At 38.4% G+C, this 27,011-nt stretch overlaps 2 protein-coding genes across 2 annotated transcripts in view; both read left to right on the top strand.

Annotated features, from left to right (window-relative positions):
• Positions 1-6,932, top strand: part of HSPA12A (heat shock protein family A (Hsp70) member 12A) — a 47,247-nt gene extending 40,315 nt beyond the window's left edge. Inside the window, exon 11 of the mRNA XM_039351202.1 lies at positions 152-6,932. Within this exon, the coding sequence (XP_039207136.1) occupies positions 152-786 (635 nt within the window). The 3' untranslated portion in view covers positions 787-6,932. The remainder of the gene's footprint in view (positions 1-151) is intronic.
• A 1,020-nt stretch (positions 6,933-7,952) lies between these two features.
• On the top strand, positions 7,953-20,695 carry CUNH10orf82 (chromosome unknown C10orf82 homolog). Its single transcript, XM_039352494.1, has 6 exons — positions 7,953-7,992; positions 9,057-9,125; positions 11,919-12,140; positions 16,771-16,942; positions 17,803-17,891; positions 20,486-20,695. Exons 2-6 carry the CDS (start codon positions 9,068-9,070, stop codon positions 20,644-20,646), a joined length of 702 nt encoding a protein of 233 aa, XP_039208428.1. The 5' UTR covers positions 7,953-7,992; positions 9,057-9,067; the 3' UTR covers positions 20,647-20,695.
• The last annotated feature ends 6,316 nt before the right edge of the window (positions 20,696-27,011 follow it).

The following is a 27,011-nucleotide window of genomic DNA, read 5'->3' as shown; positions in this document are numbered from 1 at the left end:
GAATATACAGTATCAGTATATTCCCCCATAGGCACACATACACACCTTTGTTCCTAGCCTTTTTATCATGAGTTTATTCTCATAAGACTAGATTCTTTTTTTACTGGGTGCGCTTATTTTTCTGACCCCATCGATTTCTTTCTCTGCTCAGGTGATATTTTTGAAAAACCTGAACTGACAAATGTAAAGTTCCTGTTTCTTGTGGGTGGATTTGCAGAAGCCCCACTACTACAACAAGCTGTCCAGATTGCTTTTGGTTCAAAATGCCGAATCATCATTCCTCAAGATGTGGGGCTTACAATCCTCAAAGGAGCCGTCCTTTTTGGTCTGGATCCTGCTGTCATTAAAGTGCGCCGTTCCCCTTTGACCTATGGGGTGGGGGTCCTGAATCGCTACGTAGAAGGGAAGCACCCTACTGAAAAGCTGCTAGTTAAAGATGGCACCCGTTGGTGCACTGATGTCTTCGACAAATTTATCTCGGCTGACCAGTCGGTGGCACTTGGTGAGACCGTGTCCCGCAGCTATACCCCTGCCAAGCCTTCTCAGCTGGTCATTGTGATCAACATCTACAGCTCAGAACACGATAATGTGAATTTCATCACTGAAGCTGGAGTGAGGAAGTGTGGCACACTCCGCTTGGATCTCACTGGAACTGACAAATCTGTGCCAGGCCGGAGGGAAATTAAAACGCTAATGCAGTTTGGAGACACTGAGATTAAAGCCATGGCAATAGATGTTGCCACTTCTAAAAGTGTAAAAGCTGGTATTGATTTCTTAAACTACTGATTTTTTTTTCTTTTTCTTTTCCATGGCCCCCACCACTTATTGTTTCAATGTTTTGTTCACTGGCTGCCAAAAACATCCTGAATTTAGGCTAGAAAGATAAAGCATAGAAGAAGAAAAGCATCAGGATTTTTAATTATTATTTTTTGCTCTTGAAATTACCAATTGAAAATCTGAACAAGGAGTTACCAGGTGCTACCCAGTAAACAACATATTTGAACAACCCAAATATGTAATGAAAATTAAGCACTGGGAGACATATTGCTGTACTTGATGTCTTTCATATGCTCTGAATTTTAGGGCCTAATAATCAAACCTGTTATTTCTACATTTAGGGTACCAACTAATCTACTTTATTTTTTTGGAGCACTAAAAGTGAAATTTATAATCACGATTTGTGGCTATCAGTTTCACAATAGAAATATGTTAAGTCTTCAGCAATTTTAAAAGTCAGCCTCTCTTATTTATTTGATGAAGTAGGAATACTGGAATATAAACATGTAAAAATACAAATGAACAGCTGCTACAAACCAGGTTTAGAAATTGGGTCTTTGTAGCATGAAACTATTTCTTTATAGGATCAAATGATGTGTTGGTTTGGTGGGGGTTTGCTTCTGTTCAATGAAGTTTTAAGTTAGTAAACCTGTTAGAGCTGCAATCTTATTAAAGAAATTGATCCAATAGTAACATTTGGAGGAAGTGCTGAAGCAAGAAGTATACTTTATTTAATTTGTAGAAACACATTAGAACATTGTTTTAGGAAAGGAATTCTTCCTCCCTGTGGAGAGAAGTAGCATTGCACCTGAATAATTTGCCATTTATAGTTTTAAAAGCACTCAGTTACAGTGCTCTGTCCAATTAATTAACACCAACTTTAATTTTGCAGCACTGATGTTTGCATTTCCCCCTTTTTCAATATTGAATAGGAATGCTTTCCAAAGATTAAACCAATTCTGTAAATGAGAAAGTGTCCCTCCTTCCCATTTTACTGTTGGCCAGCCTCTGGCTTTATTTATCTATACCTCTCTTCAGCCAGTTCTTGAACAAAACAAACAAGAGGGTGTGGTAGCAATAGTTAAACAGAGATCATCTCTATCCTCAGGTTGTAGAATGAAAGAATCCATTTTCATTGCCTTTCTCAGCCATGCCAAACAAAGGAAAAACTTCCTGTGTTGATCCTAGGGAATGATATCTCATACAAGCGATAACATTTTCCTAGGACCAATTTAATTATTTGATAAAATAATTCATATAACTCCACATAAGTTACTCAACATTTCATTGAAAAAAAACCTATTAAATTTACAACTATGTACGGCAGAGGTCCCCAACCTTTTGGGCCCCCGAGACCGGTTCTTTGGAGAAAGGGTTTTCCACAGACCGGAGAGTGTGTGGTTTTGTGTGTTGCCTGCATCCTACAGACTGGTTGTTTGTGCGGACTGGTACGGACCAGAGGTTGGGGACCTCGATGTATGTTGTTACATTGTTTACCATTCTCTGCAAAATAACAGCCCTCCCTACATTTTCCCTTTGAAGTAACTGCATAAACTGATATTGAAAAAGCTGAATATTCCTTCTTCTATTCTGTGACCAATAGCCTGATTCCGGAAGAGTAGCTTCTCAGCAGAGGAAAAAGAAAAAAAGAAGTAATTGAGCAATGTTATTTCTGACCAGAAGAGGGAGTACAGACATTATATCTTTGATCACTTAAATGGCTTCCAAGGTACACAACAATACTTTACATTCAATGTGAATGAAGCTTTAACTGACAAACTTATTATCCAAGAAGGGAAAATGAAACATCAGTCTCATATAGAAACTGACTAAAACTCTAGTGCCATCTTGTCCAAACTGATGTCATCCAGTAATGTTGACCTGTAAATCCCAGAATTCCTAGATAAGATGTATAACCAGCAGCCATGTTGTATAGGAATTCTGGAAGTTACAATGTCAAAACATCCTGAAAGCACTATATTGTGGAAGATCCCTAGCAACAGGGAGGCTGCCTCTGCTTAGTCTGTCTAAAGCTGTCTATGCCATGGACAAATCTCCTCTGATACGACTACAGATGATTTGATGAAAATACACTGCCAGCCTAGTGTGTCTTTCCAGGCTAACTACTTGCAAATACGAAGATTGCCTCCAGTTGAGCATTACAATTCAGGCCTTGATAGGTAGCTAATTCCAACATGTTGGATTTGAGGCCAAATTCATGACAGAAGGCCTGTTTTGTCAGGTAGAAGCTGACACTTTTTTTCACAACACTGACAAAACATTGTCATCCATCGAAATCTATTATGCTTTCAAGATGCCTGAAAGCTAATTGTTTAGCTGGATCTTTTTCCCTATTAGCTATGCATGAGTGAAAAGCCATAGAATCATTTTCTTCCTCCCCCCCAAAAAAATCTCAAGATTCCTTATTAAGCACTTACATAATTTAGGGACCAACTTTGCATCATGCAAACATTTTGATTTTCTGGGAAGAATTTAAAGGTCCCTTTGCATTATATCCTATAAATAATATTTCCTGATAGAAGAGAATAAGCTTTGATTTACTATCAGAGGAATAGATTGGGTCATTTTAATTACAGCATCTTATTCCTCCAGTAATTATTCTCCTGGAATAATTATAAAGTATGCATGCTGGCATTTCTTCTTTTATTCTGACTGCTGTGTTTTTAAAAGCCTCCCCCATGAGTGACTGAATGCCTTTCTGTAGCTTTCAAATAAGCAACTCCATTGGAATGAGCTATGAACAAAAATTATTTGATGTATATACAATATTTAAATATTGTACAGATGTTTTCTTCCTGAAAGTAGTATTTTCTTGTACAGAATGATCTTTATCCCTGTTGATTTGCATCAGTGTTTAATTTTAAATAATATAGCTTCTGCCGTGACTTCAGTAATTACAGGCTTTTAAAGATGACAAGGGATTTAATGCACAAAGATGATCTTATAATAAGGGGAGTGGAGTGTCAGGATGTCAGACAGTACCACATTATTCTCCGTGCTACGCAAATAATAGCTTGCAGACTGCCGGATTTTTCATTCTTTTTGCTTTAACAGGTATAGGCTGCCTTAATGCTCTGCATCTGTGCTCTGCTTTGGATAATACCTACTCTATAGAAAGTAGATGATCAGTTACCGCATTATCACACCAAATGAACTCCTGTTTCAAGGCATACGTTTTATTTTAATTACGTCTCTTCTGCAAGACAAAACTGAACCAAAATGAAGCATCAGAAAAGAAGGAGCTCTGGTAATGGCAGATGAGTTGAAGTTCGTACAGGCCTTGTACCATCCTCTGACTGCAGACCACATATCAAGTCAGGAATCGGCTCAATATAAAATCACACATTGGAGGCTTCAGTGCCTGGATAAGCAATAGATCAGTTTGTCAACCATGGCAAGTTTACAATGGGTGGACTTCAATTCCCATGCTTGCTGAGAAATTCTGGGTGTTGAAGTCCACCTGACATAAACTTGCCAAGGTTGAGAAACGCTGCAATATACCAATGGTACATTTTCTGTATTAACGAAATCTATATCCAAAATTGTGGAACAGAGTTGTTGACAGAATCACAGGATCCCATTGTAAGACTACAGCTTCATATTTTTTTTTCCTAGTCCCATGACTACCTTGGATTACTGTTATTGCATTTTTACTTGCTACGTTGTCATAACTTCAATAGAGTGCAGTTTTAAGGCTTAGAATCAACATAACAAGGGCAGAAATAATTAAAAAGTGCGACAAAGCAAGATTTGTTTGCTGTTCAATACTGTGGCTTGAAAAGTCACATTAACTTTCATGAACGATTTTTTGAAGCTGCAACACCTTTTTTTCAGGTGAAAAGGTCAGACTACGAGCAATAGCAAAAAAAATGGCACTGGCAGGAGATGTGAAACATTTCCTTTTCAAAATACAAACCCCTCACATAATGGAGATACAAATTTTAACCCAAAACTGCACTTCAGAAATAAGCCTCCAAATGAGCAGGGGGTTTACTCCCCGGAAATGGGTTTATGAACTTCAGTACTTATAACTTATATCAGAAAAACTGGATGCAAGTAATTTCCATCAGGTTTATTGCAGGAAAGAACATGTTAGGGATGTTTAAGTTATCGGTACTTTTCCCCTCAAACTCTTGAATTAATTGTCAGCTTGTGTGAGGAATATACTTTCCAACATTTCTGCAAATTTCAGTCACTTCAGATCCTTTATATTCTTGCTTATTCATTTCTTTCTTTGCACAAATGCCATCTGGTTCTAACTAAGGAAGGCTGGTTAGAATCAGTTCCCAATCTGAATTGCTTTTTAAAGCCATAGGTTAATCAATCCACTTTTAACAATTTCCCCTTTTTCCATAGTGAACCAAATTCAAAATGGATTCCTGCAACCCCCCTTTCTAGCTTATATTTATTGAAGTATCATTTAATTTTACCTTATTTTTAATGGGTTATATTTCTGATACAGAAAGGTTGATAGGAGCAAGATTTATTTTTGTAATTTTTTATTTTCCCTAAACAAAAGTCATGCATAGCAAGCATCTATACTTCTCTCTGTCTTCATGAATCAAGCTATTAACAAACTAGCTACTATTCGAGGTCCAAAATACTATATTCCTGCATTATTGAGAATCCACAGAGTGTTAACGTGTCTAGCTTGTGAGAGGCCAGAGGTCCTTTAATTTCTGCAAAAAGATTTGTTCCTTTTTAAAAAGTGGATTACAATAATCTTAACGTTAACCAGTTGCTTAGCAGTGCAGAGCTTACATGAAAATACTGCCTTTGGATGGAGACATGTAAGAATCTGATCTGATTAATGCCTCAATGTGCTTTGTTTTGTATGCCTGCAGCCAATGAAGGGAGATAACTCATGGAGGGCTGCTATGCTTGCGAAATATATAGTGTAGCCAACAAACCACTTCAGTTATAATCCTGCCAACAGAAGTACAAATATATTAGCTGATTTGCTCTTATGGGGCTTCTGCTACTTTTAGTTATATATATAAAGCTTTCAACAATTTACACACACACACACACAGAATGCCACTGAATAAGACTGAGGTTTTTGGAAAATATTTTTCCTTCCTGCTGTCAACTCTGCCCCAAACAGCATAATTTTGCTTGGTGTTCTCTGCCACTCAGGTTCCACTCCCCACCCCTGCTTCCTAAAATAATAGTGGAAATAGGATAGATGTTTAATGGAACAGTTTAGAAATAGAATGTGTAATGATGTGACAACTTCAGGTTTTATTATGAAGCACTATGTTACATTTAAAATAAATGGTAAATAAATGCTTGCTTATAGGTAGAATTTATCCTAAGTTGGTAGAAACTATCAAAATGTGAGTAAGAAGCTAAAGTTTCCATAAATTACAAGTTATATCTATTATCTGCTAGTTGCTCGCAAATGGGCCAACTAGGTTGATTAGGTGTGAAAAGACAGGTTCAAGTCCACTCTCAGCTACAGAAATGTATTGGGTGACTTTGGGCCAAAGGCTTTCTCATCGCCCAGCTGATCTCATGGAGTTGTCAGGAGGGAGAAAAATGAAGGAGGAGGTCTAAGTGCACCACTGAGTTCCTGGAAAAAAAGGCAGGATATAAGAGAAATAGATAAATGAAGTTATTCAGTGAAGTAATCTAGTAAAAAAGTTGTAAAAGGAAAGCTTGGTCTACTGATACAATCTTCACCCTGAGCAGCAACATTACATTCTGCTTTCGTAGAAGTTTCTGCTTGGGCAAAATCTTAAGAATTCTGGAAACTAGAAATCTTGTCAATCAAATCTGGGCTTGCTAAAAGATCTCAACCATTTCTCTGCATTCTGTTTTTGAATAAACAAATTTATTAATATTACAAGATCTACTTTTCAAACAAAGGTCATGTACTTATTATAGCAAATTGCAATACTTATGAGAAAAAAAGGTATGTTTTGTGTAGGTTGTGGGACATAAGACCAATCTATACATCTATGCTTGGATAACTTCTAAAACAGATTATAAAAACAATCTGGTTGGTGTGATTTTATTGACTGCCTTCCTTGTTCCAGATTCTTTAAACACCACTAAATTCTGACGATTACAGCTTGTTACATTTATATCTGAAAACACTGCTGTTTAAAATTTCAAATAAATTAGTAAATTATGTTGGAAGTCTTGTGTTATTTTTTTAAAGGCTTCTTGTGTAAAAGTTATTTTCTGTTCTATTCTATACATTATTCTTTAAGCTTGCAAGTATTTTCAGATACTTTTCACTGTTGTGCTTTGCCTAGTATTTAATTATTAAATCTTTGCAATTGGATATTCCAAATTTATTTTTGAAATATACTAAATACTGTAAAATAACCTTATATAAGAAACAAATAAAGGGGGGGGGGAACCAACCCTGAATCCAGAAGCAAAGCTATTCTTTAGTATTTTTGATCTCCGGAAAACTTCCCTTGGAAATTGACATTTCTTCTAATTGATATCCAACATTCCTGAAAATTACAATGTTTTTGAAATCAGAGCGACAAAATCCAACTTTTGATTTATAGTAATCACCATGAGGTTTAATGGTCCTTGCTAACCAGTAAGCAACGCTCTACTAGTTTATCACTCATGATACCTGCTGTGTCATCTGATGCTTTCTAAATAATGGTGGATTTCATGCCGACCATGAATCGTAGATCTAAAATCTCATCACCCTGGTGGTATCCACGTCGAATATATTCTTGTGCAGACATGCTATATCCTTGAAAAACCGAGTTCTTCCTGCTTCAGTCTTTAATGAAACACTGCCTTCATCCAGATCTGGGATGCAGCTTAGTTTACCGGAGTAAAATTTTGAAAACTCCAGATTCAAATCTATTGGCGACTAATTGCGTCTGAAAAAACAATATTGCTACTTTCCTGCTTGCTTAGGAGCAGCGTTCGGGGATCGTTGCAGCACCCAAAGGCAAGCGGTCAATTTGAAAAACTGACCAGTGAAAAGAAGCGCGTTTCTTCCTCTCTCTTCCTGCCCGATCCCTTTACGCACACACCGGCTAAACCGCCTCTGCCCGAGTATTATTATTATTAAACTCCGGAAGTCTCCCTCCCGCCCGTTGTAAAGATCGTGCCGACTGAGGTCATAATGCCGTGGGACTGAGCCGGCTATATTGACCTCTTCTGGGAGGGGCGGGAGAGACTCGGCGGAGGAGTGTGTAGTCGGCAGATACTACGGTGGTAAACGATTCCCTCCTTATGCCTGGCGGGTTCTTTGCAAAACTGAAATCGGGAGGGTGGTCGCACTACCTCTTTTCCGCTTACAACACTTACTAACCGAAGGCGTTAATTGTTTTTCTTTCTCCGACTCGCAAGTTTGCTTTTGCGGAATTGCGCTTCTTAGAGTAGACCTCAAGCCTGGTTATTTTTTCTCACCGTTTTTCTCTCTTCTAATATTCTGCACAAAAGAAAGTTATGGGAAAGCAGCAGAAGCCAATAAAACCTGGGCAGCTGAAGGCTGGCAGCTGAAGGCTAGTGGGAGATATGGGTGATTGTAGTGATCTGAAGAGCTTTGTTAGCTTTTAAAATGGTGAGGTTGAAGGAGAATTTGCTTACCAGAAGCTATGTATGACCATTTAGTTAACAGTTTGCCACATTTAAAGACAGAAAATGACTACCAGATAACATGGGACCAAATCCTGGAAAGTTGGGTTTTGTGTTTTGTGGGCTGGTTCTGGATAGCTCCTAGTTCCCCTTGACTGCTTTTGTAAGCTAAGGGGTCTGTGTTTGCTTGGATGGAAACAAAACAAAACAAAACAAAACACCTCTCTAGAAGTTCCAGGGCTTTTGGTTTAACTGGACAGTTGAAAAATAATGTCCTATAAAAAGGCAAAATCACTTCTGTAATGCTGCCAAAAAAAAAAAAAAAAAGCAACATGGATGTAGTAGTCAACAGGAACTGGGTTTGACTTGAGGGTGCCTGTGTCCTTAAGAAATTACACAAACACTTCTTTTATATGAAGGATAGTAGGTCCTTGTTACCATGGTTCTAGGGAGGGTTTTCTTATCTCTGACATTTGCTGTCCTTCCTGAGCTGTTTTGAATCTGCTTTGGAAGGCTTCTTTCTCATAATTGGTGCCTATATCCATGTGGATGGTCTTCATGACATTAAGATGCAGAAGTGATTGACTGTGAAGAGTTTGACAAACTGGAAGTCAATATGTTTTAAGTAAACTGGCCATTTAAAGGCTTAGTCATATTAAAGTGTGGATGCCACAGTGAGCATTTGCTTTCTGTCATTGTAGCTGGAAAAAGCATGACAGCATTTCGGCGGCAAGTAGATGAATATCATCCGTTGATACCAGGATACACAGGTAACAGTTTACAGCTTTGGCTACTTCTTGGTCATTAACTTGACAAGGATTGCAATGTCCAGATAAAGAGGAAGCCAATGATCAACTTTCTCAGCTCAATCTCTTTGTTACTGTTTAATACATTGATGTACCAATAACAAATGAGATTATAACTTTTATTAGTATTCTAAAGCTAAAAAGAAAGCTTTACATGATCGTATGAAAGGATATTATGTTTAACCAGTAGCGTTTTATCTATATACTGCTAAAGTTCTTGTTCCTTGGAACCTTTAACTGGGCGAAAGAGTGTATCAAAAGGCAAAACTTTTTCAACAAAGGTATGACAAAAATGGCTAACTTACAGAATGTATCTAAAATCTGGGAACCATGACTTGAAGTGAAATTTGGCAAATGTGACATAATTATCATAAAGCAGTGATGGCGAACCTTTTAGAGACCGAGTGCCCCAAAACTGGCCCACCCCCACTCTGCTCTGTCCCCACCACTGCCTTCATGGTCTGCCGCAGATCGCCCAGGCGGCCCTGCAGCACCATGGTGGCCATGCCCTCTGCTCGTGCCCCGCAGCATCATCTGCACACAATGGGGCGTGAGGGTGGAGTCTTGTCTCTGCTACCCAGCTGCCATGTGGTTGGCTGTGCTGCTCCACGTGGGCCGCACCCAGGAACAACTCTCTTCCAGGGGGCTGCTGGTGAGGAGGGGGCTGTGGGGCTGGGGCCACGGTGTGCATGCCCACAGAGAGGGCTCTGAGTGCCACCTCTGGCACTCGTGCCATAGGTTCACCATCATTGTCATAAAGTATTTTATGACATAATACAAAATGTCATAAAATATTTCCTGTGGTCAACCACTGATATTCAACATGAGTTATTTTCAAAGCAGATATATCTCTGGATATCTCCCTGAGATTTTAAGAACTTTTCCAGTACATTAGAAGCTCTGCTATGTTGAAGGCATTGAGTAATCTGGTAAGGAAATCTCTCTGAAACAGTGATCCAATTTCACTATTCACTGAAAGGCAAAGAGCTGTTAGCTAGCTCTGGTCCAATCATAGATGATTGAAATGGATCTGGAATTATTGTCACTTATCAAACTGAAGATACTCACTGCTACTTTGTATGTGTCATGATTTAGCTACAACATTGGAGTCTTTTATGTGCTCTAGCTCAAGGCTTTTCAACCAGTGGTATGGGTACCACCTGTGGTACATTGGCACCTAGCAGGTGGTACGCGACCATCCTAGAAAAGTGGTAGTGGGCGAGGGGAATGAGCTGAATGGTGGCAGCACCGCAAAAGCCTGAGCAAGAGATGGCTGGAGTGCAGGGCTATCAGGGCTCAGCGGAAGCGCCAGGATCAGCTCCAGGCTCCAGCTGCCGAGCCCAAAAGAAGCGCCGATCAGCTGGAATGTTGCAGCATCTCCAGGGTTTTGTGATTACATTCAGATCCTTGGCAACTGATTTATATTTATGACGGTCACAGTGTCCCAGAGTCATGTGAAGTGACCAAAATCTGCTGCAAGCACCCAGCAGACGGGGGTAATAAAAACTAAACACCTCCCACCCCACCCCCGCTGCCAATTCTCAACAGAAATGCTTACAACAATGAAAACCTTGGACAGGAGGAAGAATGCCGCTGGGTGGGCAGGCAGGTGTCTTGCTCGGCTGTGGCTTGGGGGGCACTTTTTTCAGTGCCATTATAACTTCGAACAGTCACTACTCGGATGTTGCCATATCCTAAAAGTGGTACAATGGGTGAAAAGGTTGAAAAGCCCTGCTCTAGCTAATTTGGTAATCTGGACACTAGCTTGCATTGGAATATGTTCTTTCTGGATTAAAACTAGGTTCCGTGCACCACCTGTACCCAGAGTTGTTTAAATGCTCAGGTTGTGGATGAACCAATGTCTGTAAAGAAATAGTAAGGTAGCAGTCCCTAAATTGATGTCTTCCACATGAACTGACTCTCTGTTTCCAAGGATTCGTAATCATCCTGATCTGCAGTTAATACAGGGGCAGTGGTACTATTTCTGGAGATAATTTAGTTGGGAAGCACTAATCTTTAATATGTCTTCTGGAAATACCATCAATATCATATTCTTCTTTGGCCTCTTTCTTTGCTGAGAGTTTCATATGATATTTCAAGGTGAAGTCTATCTCCTTTGTTTTCATTTTCATATCTGTAGTTCAGGGCAAATATAAAGATCCCCAATCTTCCTTTCCTTAGTGACATGCACGCCAGACTTTAATCGTTGCCTTGTGCTAGGTATAATAATTTATATTATAGGGATGGGTGGGAGAAGTATAATGATCAAATGTTATGAATATAAATTAATCACCTGGCAAGAGATGGCAGAATAATATACTTTTGAAAGATATAGCCCCAGAACTAAACATTCTGTTTTATAACCCAATAAATAATCTATCTGGCACACCTTTGTGAATGCAGGTAATAAAACTTTGGTTTTATGATGGACACTCTAATTAACTAATGAGGTTATAATGAAGTAGCTGCTTCCAAAGATATGAACTCCTTAAACAGGATGGATGGCCATTGGTTAGGGAAGTAATAGTACAAGATCTCTGCTTTTAAGTGTTGGATTAGATCATTGTTTCCCAGCCAGGCAACTTTGATATGCTGTTGAGGAATTCTGGGAGTTGAAATCCACAACTCTTAAAGCTGCCAATTTTGGGGACCCCTGTCCTATATATACATAAACAATTGACTTAATGAAAAATCCTAAGCTATCCTATTTTGAAGGTTTCTGAATGGCGCCTGACTACATTTCTTTGCTTTTTGTAGGATACATCCCTCTCAGATTCTATCGTGTTGGAACTAGCTTTGGAAATGATTCTGTGTGGTGTGTTAAGACCTTTCGTGATATTACAGAGAGAAACAATGACCAGATAGCTGAACTGAGGCATACAGCAGCCACCGTGCCACAGCTACCGCCTATTTGCACTAATGAAGAAATATTAAATGTACTTGATGACTATAATTACAAACATCATCCCAATGTGCTGGGTACAGTATACATAATTTATAATAACTTGAATTTACTTAAATCCCTTTTATTGCCATTGTACTTTAACAGTATTGACAAATAATTGCATCTTTAGTTGTTTTGAGTACAGCAGAATCCAGAATATTTGGTTGTTGTGGAAATGGCTGAAAGGCTGTTGGGAGTCTTTGTTAAAGGACTTTTCTCTGAAAAACATCTAGCAATAGCTTATGTTTAGGTAGACAAACATATCTGGCAGTATTGAATATTTAAGATGTGATACAATTCAAGTGTAACAGCAAGCCACAGTAAACAGTAAGTAATATATAATTTGGACCAAAACAATATTTAAATTAAATTATCACTTGAAAAGTGAGGTCAAATAGGAGAAGAAGTATTCTCATTTTAAAAATAGGCTAACCCTTAGAAGATGCAACTTGGTAGAAATGAAAAAGCTAAAAGAATCAAAAAGCACAATGGACATTCATAGTATTTGAGTTATTGCTCCAGGATACAGATTAGGCATTCTATGGATATTCTTTTGATTCAGTTGTATTTTATGATCTGGACACCTAGAGTCTTCAAATTGGAAATGAACTAAACTATAAGACAGTAAATCTTTAAAAACATAACCATGCCAAAGGGAATGTTTCTTGCACTATCAATGAATAATGTAATCATGACTTTACAATAAAAGATGAAGATTATGAAGTCAGATATTTAGATGAGTTGAAGTGTACAGAATGAAGATACATTGGAACAAAAAGATTGTAAGAAAGAATATTTTTAAGCCAGCCTTACAAGTAACCTTTAAATAGATAAATTAATTTGTCAAAATTTTCTTTCAGTTGCTGATTAAGTACAGGGAATACAAATCAGGGTGTGAATTGTGTTCTTAATAGATAGTTTATTAATTGATTAGTCTTACAACTTTATCAAAATATAAAAATAAAATACAGAATTTAATTTCAGGGTATAGTGTCTTTAATATACTTTTTATTGTACACTGTCTTGGTTTAGGGGCTTTGTTCAAAGCCCCCCAAAAGTTGCTTTTTACATGACTCTGAATCATCTTTGGATCTGTTTGTCTTCCTGGCATTACTTGTTTCAGGGATTGAAATCACACTTTTTTGTCCTTTTTGCAATATTGGGTTTGAGATGGCCTGTTTTATTAGCTTTGTTCTTGCTTCACTGCATCTGAGCTCTCGGGAACAAGCAAGCATTTATGTTCAGCCTTTCTGCTAGCAAAGTAATAGAGCCAATGTTATAAGCAAACCCTGTCTTAACTTTAGATTGACAGCCTCTGTAGCAATGTATCCAAACTGATTTCTTTTTACTGCTTAGATGAATAGTTTTAACGGTCTACAACAGTGGTTCTCAACCTTTCTAATGCCGCGACCCCATAATACAGTTCCCCATGTTGTCGTGACCCCCAACCACTTATACATCACCGTGTGCCAGGAACTTGGCCAAAGAAAAGGGAGAAAAATGGCGGACAGCCTTGTTTGGCGACCCCCGTGAAATGGTCGTTCGACCCCAAATGGGGTCCCGACCCACTGGTCTACAAGGTCTTAATTCTTTTTCTGAGTTGTGCCTGTACAAATCCAGAGGCTATGCATAATCTGGATTAGAGGCATTGTAAAAAACATGCTTTCATGTTTTCCTTCTAGAATTATCACTAGCAGAAGTTTTTAATAGAAGGAGAAGAAATGATGGTTTCACTGCAGGATGGTTTCTTCCATCACACTAGATTCTCGTCTTGCAAATAGACACATGCATGCAATACATACTGAAACTGTGGATGGGCAGGGCCCTAGCTATTTCTTTATTTTTACGTGGAGTAGGGACCAGGTTATTAATTTATTTGAATATATTCATTTGAATTGATTACCCTCCCAAATCCAATGGATTATTTTTGATACCCTAGAATTTGTAATATGGGAGTGGTAGAGAGAATGCCTACTACTAGTCCAAATTAAGATGATTGAAGGTTACCTTTATAATGGTTTATGAAGGATCAGGAAGGGAAAGTTCTGTGAAATGTCTCCCAATGGAAGTGTCCTTTGCCTTAAAGGAAGCTGCATATTGCTAATGCTGCCACTGATATCATCTGCTCTGTTTCTGATTGGCATATTCTCAGTATATAATAGCATTGATTATCTTCCCCAAAGTACTCATATTTCGCAAACTCAGTTTTGTTTCTGGTTTCTTTCCAGGAGAACATGGGGAAAAAATAACATTTGAGCTCTTGGCTTTTGGACGTATTTCCTGCTTTCTTCATTCCAACTAGAATTTTGCATTCTAGAAGCTTCAGTAGGAAAGACCTCTTTACTACAAGAAATAGTGGCAAAAACAATGCTCTTTGTTCATTTTATTTTCCCCAAATACCGAAGCTTAAGGCTAAATGACAAAGCTTGGTGTTTTATCATCAGAGATACCAAATTCTGTAGGATTTTTTTTCTCTTTTTGCTCTACTGAAGGGACTTGTGTTACCCACAACTGAGGCAGGCACTGGATGGGAAGGAAAAGTCTCTTTGATGAATTGTAATGAAGAACAGGATAATAGCAATTCTCTCATTGGGGGAGGGGTTTGAGGAGTATTTCTCCCATGTCAAGTCCTTTGGTGTTTTATTTTTCATATGCAAGACTGGAAAGATAAAACATGACAAAGGGCTCTAATAACCTTGCTATTTCACATAGGAGAAACATGTATTGGCTTCTCACTGTGATTCTATGTGAACTTGCTTTGTGTCCTCTAAAAAGCTCAGCTGGAGAACTAGAAAAAATACTCTGCAAATTTAGAATTTTCCACAATTGAGGTTCTACTACATATATTATTTGATTTTTATAAGTGAGGCATACTTTTAGGGTGAGTTTTTCTGTTCAGAGTATTTCATTCCTCTCCTATCACATTTCCCACTTTTACTATAATCAGTCATCAGTCCATGAATACTCTGTGGTCATTAGGCATCCTTAGTTCTTGGACTGTTCTAAGAGATCAAAGACTCTACTACAGAGGTCTCCAACCTCCGGGTTGTAGCCCACTACCGGGCCATGGTCTATTCAGAACTGGGCGGCATAGAGGTAGGCTGGTGCAAGTGCATAGCTCCACTTGCACAAGCAGTGCCCCAAAGACTTCTCTCATGTGTGAGTGGAACTGCGTGCACGCATGTGTGTGCTGGTCTGCTACTTACACAGCCCAGTTCCCCTCTCCCACCCAGCTGGGCTGCCAAGCCAAGCCGCCAAGTCTGAGTGGCATGAGCACACCCTGCTCAGGTTCGCTGACTCATCAAAGCTGCCTGAGCTGGACACCTGATCTGCTTTTGGAGCATTGGGCGGCCTTGGTAAGTCTGAAGGAGCATGAGACCCCCCCCCCAAAGGTTTCTCTTCTCTGCACTAGAAGTTTTTGCAAACAGACAAAATGTTTCAGGGGAGCGATCTTGCGCTGCTTCAGGCCTTCCATCCCTTTGCAAAAGCTTTTGGTCTGGAGAACCCTGAAGGAGTGTGAAACTGTATCCCAAAGGCTTCTTTTTTGCATAAGTGGAGCTGCATGTGTGTGCGCGCCCACTCACCAGCCCACCACTCATGAAGCCTGGTTCCCCTCTTCCCCCTCCAGCCGGGCCACCAAGCTGCAAAGGTCTAGTAGATGTTAGCTCTACTAGGTAGACCAGACCAGAAAGCCAACTACATAGGAAGACTAATGCTACTTTTCTTGAGATTAACTATAATAACAGAATTATCAGAATTCCCTATCTGATAATGCTATACCTTCTCTTTCTTATACTCCCGTAAATTAGGAAAGTCTCTGCCTGAGCCACTTCTGAATGTTATCTTAAGAATTTTTCACCTGCTTTTGCCTAGGTAACAATTCCTGAATATTTCTGTCAAGACCATTTTCCTAACTCTCTACAGCAGCCTTCCCCATGCTAGCAGTTTTCAGATTGGTAGACACCTCCATAAATTTCCCCAACCAATATATATTTATTTTTACAAGATGTGTGCCAGCCACTTGTAACAAATCTAGGCAGCTTACATCAATAAAACATTAATGGCTTTCCAGAATGACAAGAAAATGGGAATCGGCCTGGCCTCATGGAGAATACTATTTGAGAATGCAGGAGATGTAATACTGTTCGGCTTGTGTGCCTTTAGAATCTTGGGGGAAGAGAATTCACACACTTTTTGCTTGGTCTGAGTTGCACAGGCAGATTCAATTCAGAGGAGATGGTCCTGCAGGTGATGAGGCGAGAAATTATCCTTTACCGAAAATATTGGGACTTTGAGTTCAGAGAACTGGAGCATTGGGAAGATTTTCTAAAGAATTATTTTAAGTTCTGCAAAATGTAGAATTTCTTCAAATCTGCTGCTTTTCATCTCTGACTGGAAAAAAATGTGCCATGTAAATGACTTGGGTAGATATTGGGGCAAGGATGAGCCACCCCTGCTATATGGTAGGTTCTTAGTAAACTATTTAAGGGAAGACTTATTGAAATTCTAGGGAATATGCCAAAACTTGGATCTGTTTTTTCAACTATGGTTAATGTTGGACCTGATTTACATTTTTTCCCCTGTACCATTTGGAATCCATGTCAGCCTCCTTTAGCTTCAGCCTCCATTAGCTTAACAATACTTCTTCTTTTGACCATGTTACAGGGCCTGTGGAGACCAAAAGAAGCCTCCTTGAACCACCCATACCAGGCTGGGGTGGCTTTGTGCCTAGATCCAAGGTCACCGAATTTGGTCATGGAGTACGCTATCATGTGATGGCAGAAAACTGCTACCGAGATTTTAAAAACTCATTGGATGGAGGCAAACAAGATTTCACGTAAGTTCACATTGAGATGATCAAATGGTATACATTGCTGTTCTTTCTTGAGAGAATGTTGATGTTATATTACAGAACTGTATTTGTTAATGGATCAGGAATCGTTTGGAAATATAATGTTAATAAATATATAAATTGCATAAGTAATGAACCTTTAAAGCCACAAATGGACTTAAAATGGAACAAGGATTGGTCTTTTGTAATGGTCTATTATTATCCTAATAGTGGTGTAGTAGTTAAGGCCCCAGACTAGAAACCCAGAGACTGTGAGCCCTAATCCTACATTTGGCGTGAACTCAGAGGGATGATTCTGGGCCAGTCATTCTCTCTTGGTCCTAGAAAGAAAGCAATGGTAACCTCTTCCAAAAGCGTTGCCAAGAAAACTTTTAAGAACCTGTCCAGATGGTCACTGGGAGTCAAGACTGACTCAAAGGCAAAAATAAATAATTAAATTAAATTAAATAATTAAATTAAATTAAATCAATATAGAGTTTCCTGCCTCTCACCCTCAGCTGTAATAGTAAGAAAGCCAAATATTTCTGGCAACCAAGCCTAGCCAAACCAGTGTTTGTTGTTATTTATTATTAAGGCAAGAAATTCAGTAGGAGTAAAGCTATTTTGTCTCTGCATGGGTGATTATTTGTGCCAGATAACTATTAAAAGCTCTAGGAATAAATGGTGACAGCCTGACATGAATTTGGATTTTTGTTTTTTAAAAATAAAAAGTAATTAGTATGAGAAGAAAACTATTAGGAGAATTATGAGAAGATCCAACAGGGTGCATAACAAGAGCCAAAAAAGTTGGAAAATGGCAAGAACTGCTAGAATATTGATATACGTTTTATTCTATTCTATTTTAGGAAAGAAGTGCCTGTAACCAAAGAATCACACCACCAGAGATTCTATAGACCTGAAGGAATGATGCCCAAGTACACTGGCCATATTCCACGTAAGGGTTCAGATTTTATTCTTTGAAACCATGATGGGGCACTCAGCTATTGGCCAAACTCACTTTCCTTTTAATAGACAAGTCTGTCCCAACTTTGGTTTAAAGGAAGAATAGACGCAGTGTTTTTCCATGCTTCTTTACAGCTTGGTGATTTTAAACATTGTCTACTGCAACTTTCTCCAGATATGCTGGGGCACATCTATCATCCAGATCAGCACAGGTTTATGCTGGCTAGAGTAGTGAGTTCCTAGAAAACAAATGGTTTTCAGAGCCTGGCGAAATGCTTATGCAGTATCTATTGCAGTATTTCTCAAATTTGGCAACTTAAGAAGTGGGAACCTCAACTCCCAGAATTCCCTAGCCAGCATGGCTGGGGAATTCTAGAAGTTGGTTCACACATCTTAAAGTTGTCAAGTTTGAGAAACTTTGATTTATTGCTATTTTCTTAAAGTAACTGCAGTCTTTTCTAAGACTATATGATGTAGGTCCTCCTGCTTGAGCAGGAGGCTGGACTAGAAGACTTCCAAGGTCTCTTCCAGTTCTATTCTGTTCAAGGGGAAAGTATATGGAGGCCTCTCCTGCAGCTGCAGGAGAATCTCAGAGAAAGATCCCTTGGTTGAAGAAGTTACAACATGAGTCTTCCTACCTGTGCCAAAGCACTTTTGGCCTTCAAAATTGCTATAATTCTAGCCAGCAAAGGCAGAGCTGTGGATGGGGGATGTTATGCTTCAAGAAATATAAATCAGAGCTGGAAAGTAGAGGTGAGTAACTGAGAGCATGCAGCAGAAAAAACTAATGCGTACATCAGTCTATAACAGGGATGGGCAACTGTGACTTATGACCTGTGAACTTCAACACTCAGAATACCCAGATCCTAGAGTTGAAGTCCACAATAAAGGGATCATAGTTGCCCACCCCAGTCTATAAGCTGTACCACAAAGTTGCTAAAGGAATTGATTGATTTAAATTTGTAACCCGAATGTTTAGCATTCAAGTGTGCTCAACTTTAAGCAGAACAATGATAATAAGCGATCATATTCTAACTCCACAAGATGAGTATAAAATAGCAGATGAAATATTTCTGCCCGTGGCTGGATATATTGAAAAAAATCGAGACTAGCTAGTTTTAATGATAAATTAGAACTGTTTCTGCAAGAAATAAATTTGTTTTTATAGCTTCAAATTTCATAAGTAACAAAGCTGATTATGGAATTCATCTGGCAGCATAGACACACATACAGAGTTTAGAATATTGCAGCTGACACCAAAGACAAACATAATGAAACTTTCTCCCTCTCACAGCAGTATGGAGGGATCAAGCTTTCCAACATTAGAATTTTGGTATTTGTCCTTTAGTCTTCCCTAAAGAATTGATAAACAGTTTCTGTTCCCCCAATGGCTGTTGGCTGAGCTTGTGGAGATATAGGTGAAGATACATTTAATATCAGAAGGACTCCAAATAGTTTAATTTGTGCAGTCAGATCCCAAATTGGTTGTACATGTTTGTGTTGGAAGCACCTAACGTGTTGCCTGGTTAAAAGGATTAGCCAGTGACATCACCGTTGCTCATGGGATGCCTGATTGGGGGCTCCTTTCATGTCCCTGTTAATTGGCTGTTGTTTCATTGTGCTGCCAAGCCCTGGGCTCCTAAGTACCTGATAAGCTGATGGTAAATCCAGAGTCCTGTTGACTGACAACCCATTTCCCAGACTTCAGTCATTTCCCTGGCTATCATTGTACCTGTACGTCCAACAATCTTATTTCAATATTTCAACAAGTCTGTTTTTCAAACTACTGTGGAATTGTGGTAAGAAGATTGCACCTACTTGAATGTCTTTCATTCTTTTAGCATGAGATGCAGTCCTTTTAGAGAAACTAAAATCTAAGCCTGTGTAGTACTTTAGGTCTTTTGGCCCCAAAATATATATATTCGAAACAGAATCCAATCGTTTACCAAGGAATTCCCACAGAGCAGTGCTTCTTGATCTCAGACCCTTTAAGTGTCTGATGGACTTCACCACATCGGTATTCACCATCAATTATGCTGAAATTTACCCATCTTAAAGGCCATGAGGTTGAGAAACAAGGCTGTAGAACAGTGGTTCTCAACCTGTGGGTCGGGACCCCATTTGGGGTCGAATGACCATTTCACGGGGGTCGCCAAACAACGCAGTCCGCCATTTTTCCCCCTTTTCCTTAGCTGGGCTACTCCCTTTTATTCTATTGGCTTTTGAAAGCCAATAGAATAGACTCTCTTGAATAGAGTCTAATTCTATTGGCTTTCAAAAGACAATAGGAATTGTCCAGGCTGTCTCTGCCCTGCTGAGCCTGCCAAAAGTCCCATTCTGCAAACGGTGCTGCACCAGTTGAGTAGTCCTCGGCTTACGACCGGTTGAGTAGTCCTTGACTTACGACCAGTTGGGGGTTGCGGCATTAAAAAGATTGAGAACCACTGCTGTAGAACATGATAACATGTAATAACTGCATTCTTTTTGTTGCAATAGTTAATGTGTTAATCCAGCCATTCCACCATAGAAAAGAAGAAAATTAAAAACCAACTGGTGCATATGATGCAAAATATTTGTGTTTTGCAGACGAACGCTCTGGCGTTGGAAGAACATTTGGAAATATATGCAGAAGTTGCTCTGTATGCAGTCACACAGATGTGAACTATGGAGCTTATCTTAGTAAGAAACGTAAAATGGAAAAAGGTCAACACCAAATCAAAGAAGACAAGGAAACCTTAATTGCATAATATTTGAACTGTACCATTAGAAAATTAAAATGAACATTAATGTCTGGAATGGGGCTACTTAAAAACTTTCTCTCTTTGAACAATCATGTGGAAGTTTACAAGTATTTAAAAATTTGTGATATTTCTTATCAATTCCATTTGTAAGAGAGTTGCTGTGCAAGGAGAAAGCCATAACTTGACACATACTGAGAAGTCACTTACTTCAATTGGAGAAAATGAATGATTTCAGGGGCATCTTTGATGAAGAAGAGACTTTGAGGATATATGGACAAAATGCAGTTGTCTTTGGGTTTAAGGAAGCATAAAAACTATAAGGTGTCAACAAGTAAGGAATTTAAAAGAGATTTCACACGAGATGACTTTCTGCAAAGATGAGATAACCGCCACTTCCAAATACATTAGTTGAAGTTTTGAAATAAAAAGTAAAATATTGAGAATTGTTTTAAAAATAATTGACACAAGAGCATTGTCCCAGTTTTTCTGGTGGCAGCTGTGGTCACTGGAAACCAAGAAGAAAAAAGGTTATTTTCACGTACAATGAAATTTCAATCTGTTTTAAAAGAGAACAACTGTGATTTTATAGCAGAAGATTACAGAAGTATCTAACAAGAATGTAGAAATGATGTTTGTTCATTCATTGTTTATCAGAAATTTCAGTGGGACTGATTTTGCTCTTAAAAGTTCTCCATAATTGTATTTATATTTATTCATGCTTAACAAACAAGACACCTTGGTGAAGTTACCTACACAGATGATTGTTCCAGAGTTACTGCATTTTGAGAAAAAAAATCTATATTTAAAGAAATAGTCTATTATCCTGCTGTTGAATTTTGTCATAGGCAAAGCACTTATCAGGTGTTTTGCTATTAAGGTGTATTGAGCAGGGGTTATTTTTAAAATAACAGCTTTAATATTTCAGCAGTTTATATAATATTTTTCCATATGAAAGTACTTTTCTATGTTGATAGAGGTCAGATAATTATGTCATGCTACTTGCTTCGTGCATTATTTGAAATATTTATGTTCATATTAAAATTATCTAATTAATTGCTGTTCTACAGCTGACCCTACAATTTCTGCCAGCATTCCTTCTAGATAAGGATCAGCAAATTTCAGACTTAGACACTTCTTTGATTTTTAACACTGCAAATGTTCACCAACCATACTTAGACATACCATGGAAAATACATGCAAAGCACATGCTAATGCATGCCTGATAGATATATGGACCTGACTGAAAACTTATTTTGTGCACACACATACAAAAAACCTGTGTTTTCCCCAACTTCACTTAAAAGGGATAATATAGTAAATCTGCTTGTTGGATAAAAATCAGTCAGTCCTTGCCAATCACCAATTAATCAACCTCTCCAATCCATGTGCCTTCAGTATGGGTCCAAATTCCCAGAATTCTTAGCAGTAGCCTCCCCTTTCTAGTAAAGTCCACACTTCTGGAGGGCAACTCCTTTGGGGCGATGTATTATGATAAAGCATTTTTTTCCCAATCTTGTGTCCTCAAGGTGACTGAAGTCAATCCGAATTCCAGTCATCCCCAAGCAGAGTGGTTCTTTTGATTGGAAAGGAGATAAAATTGTATTTGGCTTGCTTGGAGAGCATCAGGGGTGAGAAAAAAACTATGTTAAAGTTTTGTGAAGAGATGTTAGCATAATAATAAATAAGTGCCTCACTTAATTACACTTGGGAGGGTTTTTTCCCCTTTGCATTTGATTGCATGGTACCTTGTCGAGCATTTCAGTTTCTGAATCTTTCTGTTAAACTGTTAACCTTTACACTTAAATTTTCCTTCTCAGCCTATAATTTGTATGGTCTGCCGTCAGAAAAGGGAGGTAGATTAGATGGCATCTGCTATGCTGCAAACTGTAATTATTAACAGTGTTTTGCATTACAAATGCACCCTTCAAATTCTTTCCTTTGAAGCTTTACACAGGTAACACACACACTAGGACTACTTCAGTCTGTCTTCTTCAGAAAAAGGTGTCTGTGGGAAGAAGTCCCGCTGAGTGGTTCAGATGTGTTGAAATATTAGATTACATGCAGTTCTTCAAGTGAGAAGTTTGGAGTTGCATTCTGCAAAAAAAAAAAAAAAAACTCCCAAAGAAATTGCTGCCAACCTGAGGGGACTACAGGTAGGCCTTGACTTACGACCACAAATAAGCCCAAAATTTCTGTTGTTAAGTGAGCCATTTCTTAAGTCTCACTTAACAAATTTGCCTCATTTTATGACCTTTCTTGCCTCACTTGTTAAGGGAATCACTGCAGTTGATAAGTTAGCCTGGTTATTAAGTGAAACTGGCTCCCCCATTGACTTTGCTTGTCAGAACATCGCAAAAGGGGATCACGTGACCTTGGGACACAGCAATAGTCATAAATATAAACCGGTTGCCAAGCATCTGAATTTTGATCACATGATCTTGGGGATGCTGGAAAGGTCAAAACTGAAAAATGGTCATAAGTCACTTTTTTCAGTGCTGTTGTAACTTTGGACGGTCACTAATAGAACTGTTGTATGTCGAGGACTACCTGTAGTTTTAGCCATCACTCACTGACAACCATTTTCTACACAAAAGAAAAGGTCCAACTCAGGAACCCCCATCTGGAAATTGATAATATAGTATTGAAAGAATGTGTAAATCGGCATCATTATTGTAAGATATCATTATAACTCAAATGTTCAGCAAGGGAAAATCAATGTAAAAAATGTATAGATGGGCAAAAGAAGCAGGCTCACAAAAGTACAGGCTGTATTGGATGCACATATGTTAACTAATGGCTTAGAAATAAGGGGTTTGACTATGTTTCCAGATCCTTTAAACCAGTGATTCTCAACCTTTCTAATGCCGTGACCCCATAATACAGTTCCCCATGTTGTGGTGACCCCCAAGTGGGTGTGGCCACCAATAAGAGGGAGTAGGACAGCTAGGGAAAAGAGAACAAAATGGCGGACAGCATGGTTTGGTGACCCCCATGAAATGGTCATTCGACCCCAAATGGGGTCCCGACCCACAGGTTGAGAACCACTGCTTTAAACAAAGAAAGTGTTTACTTAACCATAATTTATGGTTTCAACTACGAGCTTAGGAACAAGCTAATATTAAAGCACAATTACAGGTAATCCTTGAGTTACAAGAGTTCATTTAGCGACCATTCAAAGTTACTATACTGTAACGGAATTGAAAAAAGTGACTTATGATAGTTTTTCACACCATTACAGCATCCCTGTGATCACATGACCAAAATTCAGGTGCCTAGCAACTGACTCATATTGACGATGGTTTCAGTGTCCTGAGGTCATGTGATCACCTCTGACAAGCAAAGTCAATGGGGAAGCCAGATTCACTTAACAACCAGGTTACTAACTTAACAACTGCAGTATTTCACTTAACAACTGTGGCAAGAAAAGTCATAAAATGGAACAAATTTCATTTAGCAACAGAAATTGTCGTAAGTCAAGGACTACCTATAGTTGTTCTAATTGTGGGTGGAGATCTGGTGGTGATAGGATAGCTTAAAACATCCGTTGTAGGAAAAAGCTTATATCCATTTTCAGCTTGCTATGAGGGACCAAAACATGTTCAGTATTTACAAGCCAGAACTTGGTTTAAAGGTAATAGAAACTTTACTTTTAGATCATATTGTCAAATAATAACTTGTTCGATATGATTTTTACCTAGCAATGTAGAGATGGTAAAAGACCTTTGTTAATAGGTTTCTTTCCTTTTTTGTTCCCCTTTACTATTTCTGGGATGTTAAATCCTAGGGAATATAGCTCTGCACCAAGGAGATGCATTACAGATTTTGTTCTAAACTACCCCAACACTGTGTTTCATTACAGAAATGTCAGGGTGTTTTCAAATGTTGATAGCAAAAGCTGAATTTTGCTGCCAAACTCTATTGAACAGGCTACATCAGTTTCACAAGTCAAATGTCTCTTAATTGATATGATGCTGATCAAAAACTTTGCTATGAATAGTACAGTGTTAAAGTCTGAAAAGACCCATCAATCTTGCATGCACTTTGAGCATATTTTGTTGCAAATAGCATCCTAATTGATAGGCCTGATTATATGGTGAGGAGCCTAATTTGTATATCACAAACTGCAGTCCTTTTGTTACTGAGGAAGTTGACACCTTTACAAGAGAACAATATATGTCAACCAAAATATATACCAATTAGGCCTTAGTGACACACTGAAATGAATGATTTCAGAATATGCTGTATGTACAAATAATATATGGTTTACAGCCACTTGCATTTCAAACAGCAGTTCTCTTTGTTGCTACTATTTTAAAACTGTAAGCATTGAAAAAGGTCACAAAAATATGTCCATTAGCACTGAAAGCCAGGAAAATGGACAGCAATTTGGTGTTCATTTAACTTTGCATTTGGTGGGATAGCTGCAAAATGTAGCTTGCTTAAACACTACCCAACAAAGGGATTGTTGCTTCACTTCATTATTAAAAGAGGATGTTTGATGGAAACCCATTGTTAACTATGAATGCATTGATGTGGTGACTTGTCATACAAAGCAGTTGTAAGCATGGTGCAAGCAGAGGTTGCTTATCTCTTCTAGTTTCAGATCCTTCCTAGAAGACAATATTATCTTTTTAAAAAATTCTACTTGATTCCATTACCAACATCCAAAGACTGTTTGTAAATTAGGAAGGTATACATTCAAGTTTGCTGTGGAATGGAACAAGTTGCTGAAGCCAACTCACCATGGCCAACTTGTACAATAATATCAAGTAAATGGTGGAATATAATCATTAAAGAAAGTGTGGGAGAATATTTAAAAATAAATATATATATGCTTTTAGTATTATCATGTAATTATATTTTATATTTTATAATTATCATTGTATAATCAATTGCCTGAGTAGATGCTTTGAGTATATAGGGAACATACAAGCCTCAGGTGGAGGAAGGGGGAAGAACAGGAGTTACCATGGGGCCCAGTGTGAGTCACCATCTAGGAATTGTTTTTAAGTACCTTTTGGTGCCTGGTACCCCTACTGGATCTAACAGGTGTAGAAGATGGGAGACATCTCTCCTCTAGAATTGATATAGGATAGTAGGGGAGGGATCTTATTGGTATAATGTATTCTGTTTAGGCGCTCCTGATAGATTGTAACCTCCAAAGCCTAAGCCAATGGGGCCATGGGGGAGGGAATGGGGCATCACGATAGGATGTATAATAATATGTGATTTTGGAATTTGGGGTGTGGTTCAGTGCTTGGCTACATTGCATTGCCTTCCTGAATCCACCACGCTTTGCAAACCGTTATTTTTTTAGACTTGGATGTGAAGTCTAATAAACTTCCTTTCTATTTGTAACTCAGAGTGGATTTCAATTTGTGACTATTTTTGTGTCTAACAAAAGGATGCCAAAGAATGGACTAAATCAAATGTGAGTGACAAAATATTTGTTTAATTATTTTAAAATTAGAATTTAGACTAGACTAGACTAGACTTAGAATAGAATAGAATAGAATAGAATAGGAATAGAATAGAATAGAATAGAATAACAGAGTTGGAAGGGACCTTGGAGGTCATCTAGTCCAACCCCCTGCTCAGACAGGAAACCCTTTACCATTTTAGACAAATTGTTGTCCAATCTCTTCTTAAAAACTTCCAGTGTTGGAGCATTCACTATTTCTGGAGGCAGGTTGTTCCACTGATTAATTGTTCTGTCAGGAAATTTCTTCTTGATTAGTTTTCATCCATTGCTTTCATCCATTGGAACTACACCAATATGGATTCATGTGCAATTGATATCCAATTATCCAGTAAGAATAGATTTTCCAGATAAGACAATGGTCTGAGATTAGTGTTGTTGTTTATCATACAACCAAGAAATATTTAAGTCCATGAAAGAAGAAAAGCATAACATCCTAAGTACATATCACACATTTTTATCATGCAATTTTTCTTCAGTCTGGGTGTACAGAGCTAGCACTAAGCCCGAGGACCTTATTTAAGAAATAAGATTAAGAGGTGGCCTACCTTGAACCCCCTTAGCTATTACTTTGCTTTCACCCTGTAGATACAGTGGTGCATTCTCTCTTTCAGCACTATTAAGCAAAGGTGCAATTGCACTTTCAACCCAGTATCTGATGAGTCTTTTGTCTTTGTCTAATGCAATACAATAATTTGGACCAGTTCCATATGCTGAGAAAATATCTGGATAAGTTTTAACTTTACATCGGCACAGAAGCATCAATGCTTATAAGGTTTTGCATGTCATTTTCTTACTGCAGTGACAGCAACCCTATATTGGCATAATGGAGCAAGGGCAGTGAAGGAAAAGAGTTCCTCTGTCTTTAAAATTAAAGTCCCCTTTTAACATC

The sequence above is a fragment of the Crotalus tigris genome, unplaced genomic scaffold (genome assembly GCF_016545835.1).
Source record: "Crotalus tigris isolate CLP2741 ecotype Arizona unplaced genomic scaffold, ASM1654583v1 scf7180000017536.10889498, whole genome shotgun sequence".
Classification (NCBI taxonomy): Eukaryota; Metazoa; Chordata; class Lepidosauria; order Squamata; family Viperidae; genus Crotalus; species Crotalus tigris.
This window is presented reverse-complemented; position numbering and strand designations above follow the sequence as displayed.

Excerpts from the sequence above, each read along its gene's own strand:
- CUNH10orf82 (XM_039352494.1), top strand. The coding sequence starts at position 9,068 with ATGACAGCATTTCGGCGGCAAGTAGATGAATATCATCCGTTGATACCA. Across the intron at positions 12,141-16,770 it reads ACATCATCCCAATGTGCTGG|GGCCTGTGGAGACCAAAAGA; the intron begins GTACAGTATACA and ends ACCATGTTACAG. Across the intron at positions 17,892-20,485 it reads GTACACTGGCCATATTCCAC|ACGAACGCTCTGGCGTTGGA; the intron begins GTAAGGGTTCAG and ends TGTGTTTTGCAG.